The sequence below is a fragment of the Babylonia areolata genome, chromosome 6 (assembly GCF_041734735.1).
Source record: "Babylonia areolata isolate BAREFJ2019XMU chromosome 6, ASM4173473v1, whole genome shotgun sequence".
Classification (NCBI taxonomy): domain Eukaryota; kingdom Metazoa; phylum Mollusca; class Gastropoda; order Neogastropoda; family Buccinidae; genus Babylonia; species Babylonia areolata.
In genome coordinates, this window is record NC_134881.1 from 9,244,540 (window position 1) to 9,256,150 (window position 11,611).

The 11,611-nt window shown below is 43.6% G+C and overlaps 1 protein-coding gene across 1 annotated transcript; it reads left to right on the forward strand.

Moving 5' to 3' along the window:
• Window positions 1-919: 919 nt before the first annotated feature.
• On the forward strand, window positions 920-8,581 carry LOC143283275 (uncharacterized). The gene is made up of 4 exons (XM_076589459.1): window positions 920-2,483; window positions 3,892-4,136; window positions 5,437-5,580; window positions 7,141-8,581. The coding sequence occupies exons 1-4, from the start codon at window positions 1,256-1,258 to the stop codon at window positions 7,675-7,677; spliced, it is 2,154 nt and encodes a 717-aa protein (XP_076445574.1). The 5' UTR covers window positions 920-1,255; the 3' UTR covers window positions 7,678-8,581.
• Window positions 8,582-11,611: the final 3,030 nt, after the last annotated feature.

An 11,611-nucleotide genomic window follows, 5' to 3' on the forward strand; every position in this document is an offset into this window, starting at 1 on the left:
GGTGTTCCATTGTGTGGTGATGGTGTTCTGATCACTACAGTACAGTACGACACAGGAAGGAAACGTTAGGTCAACTCCAAAAAACAGCATGAAGTTACATGTTTTCTGGACTTGTCAATCTTGTCATAATGTTGTCAAAACGTACGCCGCAGTCTCAAACTGTCTTTCCTTTCTTGCTTTTCTTAGCAACAGTTAACATCAGTTAAAAATGTATCCAACTGTAAATTCTAAATTCTGCACAGATCCTTGTGATTTTTAATGTTGGTGAGGAAGTGATTTTTATGAATGGCTTTTCTGATCCTTTGCTGAATGTAATGTTTCCTGTTTTCTGTTTCCTGTTGTCTTTTCAGAAGTACGGGTGCGGTAAGCAATACACAGCAGAACTACAGCTGATAACTTCTTCATCTTCTTCTGCGTTCGTGGGCTGCAACTCCCACGTTCACTCATATGCACACGAGTGGGCTTTTACGTGTATGACCGTTTTTTTTACCCCGCCATGTAGCCAACCATACTCCGTTTTTGGGGGTGTGCATGCTGGGTATGTTCTTGTTTCCATAACCCACTGAACGCTGACATGGATTACAGGATCTTTAACGTGCATATTTGATCTTCTGCTTGCATGTACACACGAAGGGGGTTTAGGCACTAGCAGGTCTGCACATACGTTGACCTGGGAGATAGTAAAAATCTCTACCCTTTACCCACCAGGCGCCGTCACCGTGTTTCAAACCCGTGACCCTCAGATTGACAGTCCAACGCTTTAACCACTCGGCTATTGCGCCCGTCAGTTGATAACATTTCCTGCAGTAGTGCTGCCCATAAAGAAAGAAAACAAACAGAAGACCCCATGGCTTCACTTGGCAGAGTAAAGATTGATAATGGAGATGACCAACAAATGCACAAGAATGATTCTGTCATGAAGAACCCTACTCTGCCCCAAATCCCCACTCCACCCCCAGCGAATCAGATCCCTCAGAGTGATTCTGGGATATGTCTGACGCCACTCAGTCAGACCAGTGTATTATCGCCTCAACAGACGGAGACAATACCAACAGTGCCAGAGGATCATATAGAAAGCGACGCTGGCAGTGAGGTGCCTCCAGCATTGAATGCTGTCCCTGTCAGCCCAGTCGATGCTGTCAGTCAGAACTCTTCACCATCCTCAAAGCATGAAGCTTCTTCATCTACCAATCTTCACTCTGGCAGTGTCCCTTGCAATGACTGCCAGAGTTCCACCCCAGATCATAGCAGCAGGATGTCTCCCAGGGCAGGCAAGTGCAGCAGCAGCCCGTCTCCTGACGACTTCACCTTTCAAACCAAGTACCTGGTCCTGCACTTTCTGCACCAGTCCACCACCGATGGCCACTTGATTCCACTGTCGCAGAATTCTGTGTCCACCACGTCAGAATCAGAGCCCCGTTTCAGATCCTATGCCCAGAGGCTTCGCCAACAGTGGCAGAGGAACAGATCGCAGTCATCTCCAACCTCCCCTCAGCGGAGGACCAGGCCGAAATCCACCAAGCTGAAAGGGAGCAAGTCATCTCCTGACCTAAAAAAGGATGTCCATTTTTTCAAAGAGGTGCGGCCACAAAGGAAGCCCAAAGCAAAGCAATCCCAACCACCAAAGGCAGCTAGAGGCGGTGGTGGTAGAAAATCCTCCAACCAGAGCGTGACAACAGCAGCGGCGGCCTTTATACGCAGCGTCAGCGAGAACACAGAAAACAGCGAGACGGGCACGTACATGAGCGACGCGGATGATGAACTGGACACATCGTTTGACTCCAGCCAGCAGGGCAGCACGACCAGCGTCAGTCTGCGCAACAGGCTGGCCCACTACCACACCCAGGCCTTCCGGTCCTCCCTGCCCACTGTGCAGAGCGAAACAGAGTCTGTGACCGAGGTGCCGCTGAGCGTGGCCGAGGAGAGCATGGTGGCTGAAGATTCTCCCCTGCCCATCATGGACCTGAGTGCAAACAGCACGGATCACCAGCCCGTCCTGACAGCTGATCAGTACGTTCGGGTCACCGATTACCTGGATCGGTTGAGAGAGACTCATGCGAGCAGGGCTCCGGACGTTAGAGTGACTCCAAGTTTTGACGCTGAGGAGGAGGCTGAGTTAGAGATCGATGGTGACCATGTGGGAAACGAGGGAAATGGTCCACCCGAGCACCTTGCCCCACATGCTGATGAAATCGCACCAGGACAGCATCTACTGTCAGACCACATGGACGACGGAGTGGTGTCTGGGGGGTTCGATCCCCACAGCACCAGTGCTGCTTTCCTGGATGAGACGGAAGGAGCTTGGGGTGGTGCGGATGAGGACGATGTGGGTGGCAATGTGGAGCCTGGCCGCAGAGCTGACCGTTCCAGGCTGCGTCTGGACATCTGTGATCAGGATGCTGCGGATCTCATGGAAGTGGTCAGCTCACTGCGTCAGGAGATTGAGGAGGAGATCTCGTCGTTTGAGTCGGAGCTGGAGGAAGGTGAGTGGTGCTGTGTTGTGTGTTTTATAAGAATGTGATGGGTAGGAAGTTTTTGGTGACATACATGCATGCATGTACGTACACACATGCACACACAGACACACACGGACACACACACATACATGGACACACACACACACACACACACACACACACACACACACACACACAGAGTATTACTTTGATTATATATATATAGATATATAGATATAGATATTATATATATATATATATTTGCAGTGTCCCTGTTTCAGCCTCAATTGATTATTTTTACTAATTTTATTTTTAGTCTGTTCCTGTTTTCAGTCAGGGTCCTTCCTGTTTCAGGTCTGTCTTGGCATCCATTTTTTTTTTTTTTAATGTTAATCTTATCTTATTTCATTTTTTTTTACAATAACTGCATTGTTCAAGACGCTTCATGAATTGAATCAATGATGATGATAATAATAATGACACTACTTCTTTTGCTACTAGTACTAGTCTACTGTTGCTTTTGTTGCTGCTGCTGCTACTTACATTAGTTACAACAACAACAGTACTAATACTAGTGATACTAATAGATGGTTGGTACTTAAGGCTGATAATATTGTGTCTTCTCCTGGCTCTTTCTGTCTTCCTCTTCTGTATGGAAATTTGGAATGTAACCTGTTTATATTGGGGTTTTTTGTGATTTTTTCTTGTTTTTTGGGGGGGTTTTTTTGCCCACTGGGTTGGATGGTAAAAAAAAAAAAAAATTATTCCACTACCCTCTTGAAATAAAATTTGTTTTATTTTGTTTCATAAAAAAAAGAAGTATTTTGGTAAAGTCTTTTGGTTTAAATTCACCACAGCGATGCAGGGCCATCACTCAGATTGTTTCCATTCACTTCACTGCCTGAGTTGCAGCCATATCTCTTCAATACTGATAGTGATACTGATTATGATAGATAAAGAGGGCTGTTGATTTTTAACGCAGCACATGAAAACCCAGCTATAGTGGCAGCCACCTATTCTTAGCTATGCACAAAAACATGTCACCAGGGTTAAAATAATGAAAATTGAGATTATCACAAATTTCACCAGGGTTAAAATAATGAAAATTGAGATTATCACAAATTTCACATCTTTGAAGTCATTGCAAGAGGGATGTCAACTTTTAAAAATATATACTAGAAAAAACACTATGATTGATAGATCAGTTTTGTTTTAATTTTATGTTAATCTGTGATTTATAAACTTTCTGAAAGTACATAATGTAAAGCGCTGTGAGCTCTTAGAGAGAAAAGGCGCTATATAAATGCACATTATTATTATTAGTAGTAGTAGTAGTAGTAGTAGTAGTATAATGTCAAAAATGATAAATTTTGACTTTAGCCAGGTTTTCGCGTGTTGTACTGCGTCACATTTTTTATTTTTTCCTCACCCACAGCGATGCAGAGCCATCACTCGGATTACCTCCACCTGAGTCGCAGCCAGTCCCTGAGCCCTGAGACGTGTGAGATAGCGCGCTGCCTGGCCCGCATCGGGGACGACGTCCAGCAGAAGTACTTTGACCACCTGGACAGGGCCGTCGGTCGCCTCTTTCTGGACAACTGCGCCGGTCTGTTCACCTACGAGCGCTTCCGAGAAGCTGCCATGATGGCTCTGGACGTTGATGTGCAGGGCTGGAGACAGGTGAGGGTCAGTTTGGTGTGTGTGTGTGTGTGTATGTATGTGTGTGTGTGTGCGTGAGAGAGAGAGACACTTGGCACTTTGACACTTTGACATTTTATTGTCATTACCAGTAAGGGTCTGTTGACAAGGGGGGTGACAGGGTTATTCCGTTTATCAACAAAAGTACAGCAGAACATATTCTGCTCGTTCCAGCAGTATCAAGGTCTTGACTCTAAACACCACACCCTCACACATTCTTTTCAAAATACTTCAGAACAAAACAAACAAACAAACAAAAATATATTGAAATGGGATGATGCAGTCAAACTCGACTATCCACTCCTGTATGGATATAAAGTTTATCAATGTATACTTCATTGTTAGAGCATACTGAACTAGATATTACACATGATTATTTTACTCATGATTTTGGGTATTGCTATGATTAATATAGGTCTGCCTTTACACTTGTGCCTCAACAATAAATTTAGCTAAGTTCTTTACTATAAAATCCTTATCAGACAATAAAGCAGCTACAATGTCAAGTCTTTTAGCCATATCTAATTTAAAAAATGCACAGCAAGAGAGAGAAAGAGAGAGAGTTTCACACATTCATGTATGTGTATGAATTATCATATAAAAGAAAAACATTCAGGTAAGAAAAATATGATGTTTTATGACAGGTGAAATAGAATTAGATACGTATGAACTGATACCCCTTTCCATGATTACAGTGTATGGGCAAGAAAAAATTATTTCTTTAACTAAGATGAAAAGCCAGCAGCTGAAAAATCTATGAATAAACAATGTTAAACTGTGACCATATGGGACTTAGCAGGTGGTATCCTAAGTATTTTTAATCAGAACAGACACTACTAAATACCACCACAGCAACAGTGCAAGTTCTCCTCTTGTGTGTGGCATCCTTGTGACCCAACGTTATTGGTTCCCTGAGGACTGCCAATGCTGGGAGCGCAACAGACGAAACCTGGATGTGGCTGCATACGGGAGACTCAGGATTGAGTGGTGCAGGAGTGATACCACTGAAATGATGCAGATGGTGGGGCATCAGAAAAAAAAGAAAAGAAAAGAAAAACAAGAAGAAAAAGAAAGAAAAATGTGTAAAGTATGACCGAAGTGTAAGATTAGAAGCTGATATTGAAGGGGAAAAAAGAGAGATATGAATATATATATATACATGTATATCTACATCTGTATCTCTCTCTCTCTCTCTCTCTCTCTCTATATATATATATATATATATATATATTAAAAAAAAAAAAAGTTTTGATTTTTTAAATTTATTTTTTGATTGTTTCAGGTGGCGACAGTTCTGCTATACAGTCAGCATGTGGCGTTGCATCTGGCGCAGAGTGGGCGTGGCATCCTGCACCGGGTCATTGATTACACAGTGCGTCTGCTGGCCGACACTGCTGCTGACTTCATCGTCGACCAGGGAGGATGGGTACGTGTGGAGTGGTGTCGTCCTTGCTTGGTTTATTCGTTGCTGGTGTTGGGAGCATTCTCCCTTTTAGGAGTGGTGTGATGTCGTCTTTGCTTAATTTGTTGCTGGTGTTAGGAGCACTTTCCCTTTTAGGAGTGGAGTGGTGTCATCCTTGGTTAATTTGTTGCTGGTGTTAGGAGCACTTTCCCTTTTAGGAGTGGAGTGATGTCGTTCTTGGTTAATTTGTTGCTGGTGTTAGGAGCACTTTCCCTTTTAGGAGTGGAGTGGTGTCATCCTTGGTTAATTTGTTGCTGGTGTTAGGAGCACTTTCCCTTTTAGGAGTGGAGTGGTGTCATCCTTGGTTAATTTGTTGCTGGTGTTAGGAGCACTTTCCCTTTTAGGAGTGGAGTGATGTCGTTCTTGGTTAATTTGTTGCTGGTGTTAGGAGCACTTTCCCTTTTAGGAGTGGAGTGATGTCGTTCTTGGTTAATTTGTTGCTGGCGTTAGGAGCACTTTCCCTTTTAGGAGTGGAGTGGTGTCCTCCTTGCTTAATTTGTTGCTGGTGTTAGGAGCACTTTCCCTTTTATGAGTGGAGTGGTGTCGTCCTTGCTTAATTATTTTGCTGGTGTTAGGAGCACTTTCCCTTTCAGGAGTGGAGTGGTGTCATTCTTGCTTAATTTGTTGCTGGCGTTAGGAGCACTTTCCCTTTTAGGAGTGGAGTGGTGTCGTCCTTGGTTAATTTGTTGCTGGCGTTAGGAGCCCATTCCCTTTTAGGAGTGGAGTGGTGTCATTCTTGGTTAATTTGTTGCTGGTGTTAGGAGCCCTTTCCTTTTTAGGAGTGGAGTGATGTTGTTCTTGGTTAATTTGTTGCTGGCGTTAGGAGCACTTTCCCTTTTAGGAGTGGAGTGTTGTCGTCCTTGGTTAATTTGTTGCTGGTGTTAGGAGCACTTTCCCTTTTAGGAGTGGTCGAACAGTGTGTGTTTGTGTGTGTGTCTGTGCGTGTGTCTGTGTGTGTGTGTGTTTGTGCATGTGTGTGTCTGTGTGTGGTGTATCTGTTCTTTCTTTTCATGTTTTTTTGGCTATCAGATAAAATCTGGACAGGTTCTTTTTCACCAACAGACTATCAATGAAACTTTTTCTTGTTCTAATGGAAATTATCCAAATCTTGTTCTGACCAATAAAAAGAATTGGTTATAATTTTATGCTTTCAGGTTTTATATCTGTCTTTTTTCTCAAGGCAAGGAATTGGTTACAATTTACGCAGGAAGGTTTTATTTTTGTCTTTCTCTCAAGGCGAGGAATTGGTTACAATTTACGCATGAAGGTTTTATTTTTGTCTTTCTCTCAAGGCAAGGAATTGGTTACAATTTACGCAGGAAGGTTTTATTTTTGTCTTTCTCTCAAGGCGAGGAATTGGTTACAATTTACGCAGTCAGGTTTTTTTATTTCTGTCTTTTTTCTCAAGGTGAAGGAATTGGTTACAATTTACGCAGTCAGGATTTATTTCTGTCTTTTTTCTCAAGGCGAAGGAATTGGTTACAATTTACGCAGTCAGGATTTATTTCTGTCTTTTTTCTCAAGGCGAGCATATCAGCCATGGGTGTCAGCAGCAGCCCGTCATCCCCCGAAGTGACGACGACGGAGGCCGCACCCCCTTTGGAGCTCCTGAGGAGACCTGACAGCTGCACGCGCCGCCCTCCCGACCATCACCACCACACCCAACTGTCCCGCAGAGCTCGCTCCGCCCCCGATCTCCACACGCCACCATCCCCTGCAGAACCCCACCACAGCGCTGCTACGGACCACCCGCCCCCTACTGCCAGACATTCCTCTCCAGGCCAGGTTTCCGCATCGTCTCTTTCCATGTCCAGTTCCGGTGTGGTTCCATCGCAGTCTGTGCCTTCTCCGTCTCCGTCACAGGTGGAGAAAGAAAGGTCAGGGCAAGAGAGCGGTGAAGGGAGTGGAGTTGTGGTAGGGGGTTCGAGTGACGGTGGCGGTGATGGGACGTCTGGGGAAGGTACTGCGGTGGTCAGCTCTGCAACGCTGACGGGGTGGGCTGTGTCGGCGGCGTTGATCGGTGTGGGTGTGGCTGTGGCTCTGAGTCTGATTCGTGGGTAGATTTTGTGTGTGTGTGTGTGTGTGTGTGAAAACTACGTTCTTTCATTTGTATTGATTACTACTTACTCCCTCCCACAGCCATAGAAGGCTGTAAGGGGCAGCAACCCTGACTTTTCTGACAGAGCTCCCTCCCTCAGTCTGGTTTTGTCTTTGGCTGTCTTATGTGTGCTGATGATGGGCAGCTTTTTCTGTTCCTTGTGGTTGTCCTCCCATCTTTTCTGGGTGGTTCTTTTCCGTCTGCTCTGTCTTCTTTCTCCTGTGCCTTGCGTTGTACTGTTAAAACATTTTATTGGAAGGAGTAGGGTTTGATTTCACATAGATAATACTGTTTTGTGACTCTCTGGTGCAGACTTGTTCAGGGGTCTGATTCCTTGTTCTATGCAAAGTACTACTCCACTCAGCTGAAGAAGTCAAAAGAAGAAAATCTTTTTTTTTTCCTTCTATTTATTTTTGTTGTTGCTTTTTTTTTTTTCTTTTTTTTTTCTTTTTTTTTGTGATTATACCTGTGAGACAGAAATATCTATGAAGCCATTTTACATCTACAATCTGGCCTCTTGTTCCATGTAATTATAAATATATGACAAGTGTTTGGTCGACTGCTTGTTTTTCCAAAACCAGTTTTTATGGTTTTCCACGGAGATTGTTTTAGAAAGAAAAATCCCAATGATGTCATGATACGGTCATGATTGTCTCCATTTTCTCATAATCTCTGTATAATACCAACGATGATGATGATAATGATAACGATAAAAAAGTTGTTTAAACATGTGTATTTTCATTAGAAAAAGTTTTCATCTGAAGGGTGCAGATACAGTTTAATCTGATAATCTCTGTAATTAAAAAAAAATTATTTTTTTTGTTACAAAGGCTGTATTTTCATTATAAATGGCCTCCATCTGATGGAAGAAGGTACAGTTTCAGAGTACACCATTTCTGCTGTTCAGAGAGATGCCAGTGATATCAAGTGCTTTGCTTTGGCCAGTTCTTCAGGCAGCTTTTTATGGGGTTTTTTGTTTGTTTTTTTGTTTTTTGTTTGTTTTTTTTTGTCTGATGGACCCACATAAAATGTCAGCAATCCAGTACAGGACGGATGTAAAAAGTCCTTTGTCAAGGTCCGGACATGTTTTGTGTGTACTTAAGCAGTGGAAGGCTCAACAATCAGCTTATATCACAGACACATAAGTTTACAGTTGGGCCAACAGCAAAGTGTGCTGTATCATCAGTAGTTTCTCAATTGCAATGGGAAATCATTTACAGCTTAGTCTTTTGTGAACGACTATGACTCTCAAACTAGGAGGCAAAATTGCACTGGCTCTTAGTGCTGCAGCCTTGGAGGCTAGTTGGCCTTTAGGAGCCATCCCAAGACCAACTGTTCTAAAACTCTCAGGGCCGAGAGAGTGGGGATGTAACTTGGGCAAGACACTCTCCACTGTAGTCAAATTCTAGCCCAGATAGTCGAAACAGCAGTTACCTCCTTTGCTGTTCTGATGGTCATAATCCAACACGACTGACTATCATAATCAGTGGATGCACCCCAGTGGTTGAGAGCCACAACTCAAATGGCAGGCGAGGGTAGGCTTGGATAGATAGAAACCCTTGTTTTGGTGTCATATACTGTACCATGTCAAATTGATGCAAACTAGGCCTATTGGTCTGCTCTGCCTGGCCAGATTTCGCGCGGCTTACAGTGAAAAGACGAGCCGTCTTGCCCGGTCTGCTCTTAGCCAAACAAACGCCTCTAAAAGCTATAAGCGCTGAATCTTTCCTTTGGCCAAGGCTCTCCACGCCATCTTGTCAGGTTTACGCTCTGTCTCGTCTTACGCTTTTTTTTGGCTATTAAGCATATTCATTTGGCCTTAATTTACTGCATGCGGCTTGTCTGTATTGTATTCTTACATTCTGGGTACTCGATTCGACTCGCCCCCCTCGATTCGTTCGTTTTTCTCTACCTCAAAGTCGATCCTGTCTTTCCTTTCTCTGTTGGGGGTCAGATTTTCGCTGGGTGCCTAAGCGCGGGTACCATGCCTCGTATGCCATAGCACGAAGTCCTCCTGTCGTTGGACGCACGAGGTAGTCAAAGTGCTCCATGCTCTGCAGTCCATGACCAGTTTGCTGGTGCTGTTACCACCATCATCTGTCGACAGGTCTGCAGTCTCTCTCCACTGTTTGCTGCCAGTTCATCTTGGGCTGTTCTCTCTTTCTCCCAGGCCTGTAGGTGTCCAGTTCATCTTGGGCTGTCCACTCTTTCTCCCAGGCCTGTAGGTGTCCAGTTCATCTTGGGCTGTCCACTCTTTCTCCCAGGCCTGTAGGTGTCCAGTTCATCTTGGGCTGTCCACTCTTTCTCCCAGGCCTGTGGGTGTCCAGTTCATCTTGGGCTGTCCACTCTTTCTCCCAGGCCTGTGGGTGTCCAGTTCATTTTGGGCTGTCCACTCTTTCTCCCAGGCCTGTAGGTGTCCAGTTCATCTTGGGCTGTTCTCTCTTTCTCCCAGGCCTGTAGGTGTCCAGTTCATCTTGGGCTGTTCTCTCTTTCTCCCAGGCCTGTAGGTGTCCAGTTCATCTGTCCTCTCTTTCTCCCGGGCCTGTAGGTGTCCAGTTCATCTGTCCTCTCTTTCTCCTGGGCCTGTAGGTGTCCAGTTCATCTGTCCTCTCTTTCTCCTGGGCCTGTAGGTGTCCAGTTCATCTGTCCTCTCTTTCTCCCGGGCCTGTAGGTGTCCAGTTCGTGCCTTGACATGCAATTCTTTCTGCTAGAAGCCTCAGTGCTTGTCCCGGCCCAAGGGGGAAGGCAAGGAGTTTAATTTCATGTGTCCAATGCGGGCAACGGATCGTGCAGGGTGGTGCACACATGCAGAATCCTATTTACAAATGTGTTGTCTGCACATATGCAGGAAAATTTGAGGACACATTACAAATTCAGCATGCAAATAATTTGTTTCGTTTCACTGCACTGGAACCGAATGGTAATCTTTAACCTTTGCATCTCAGTTATTTTAGGATCACATCGTTTGACCAGATAGTCATGTGATTAGCATTATAGTTTGATAAGTAATAATAATAATAATAATAATAATAATAACGGATACTTATATAGCACACTATCCAGAAATCTGCTCTAGGTGCTTTACAAAAACGCTTTTGTTAACATAAAACATCATATCTATGTTACATACACACACCAAAATGTGACTACACACACACACACACACACACACACACACGCTGCATACATACATTTTAACATACATGTGTATCTAACAGCTACCCTAACACATACGCACACATAGGCAGGCACAAACTTACATGAACACACGCACACGCACACACAATACACATTCATATACATGCATGTAGTTATGTACACATACATATGTATACACACATAGTCAAGCACAGCTAACGCAAAGGATTACAGTATTAGGATTTTGGATTGGTTGAATGCTCTTTAGTATGTAGGAAACATCAGGTGCCATTATTATGATCATCGCATTCTCTCATTCAGGTCACATTTGTTATAGCTTGTTGCTTATTTTGTATAAGTCAGTATTGCTTACTTTATGCATGCAAATAATTATGCATGCATTTTGTATAAACAAATATTGCTTACTTTATGCTTGCTAATAATTATCATGCATGCATATTGGCATCAAGGCATATTGTCTTGTCTCAGATGGTCTCAAACATTTTTTTTGTTCTTGTTGTTAAAGAACATAGAAAGAAATATTGTTTTAATAGAAAAAGAAAAAAAATAGAGATACATAATACTGTAGTTAATCACACATGATTCATTAGGAATGGTGAGTTTTCCTTGATTTTGTGTTGTTGATGCCATTTATATTAACACACATGGATTCAGGGCAGGAGGATATATGAGCTTCTTGGACAGCTAGGTGGTCTTTGACTGTTAATATGTTGTAGACTGCTGGATCTGGGACTGCAG

Excerpts from the sequence above, each read along its gene's own strand:
- LOC143283275 (XM_076589459.1), top strand. The coding sequence starts at position 1,256 with ATGTCTCCCAGGGCAGGCAAGTGCAGCAGCAGCCCGTCTCCTGACGAC. Across the intron at positions 4,137-5,436 it reads ATGTGCAGGGCTGGAGACAG|GTGGCGACAGTTCTGCTATA; the intron begins GTGAGGGTCAGT and ends TGATTGTTTCAG. Across the intron at positions 5,581-7,140 it reads TCGTCGACCAGGGAGGATGG|GCGAGCATATCAGCCATGGG; the intron begins GTACGTGTGGAG and ends TTTTTTCTCAAG.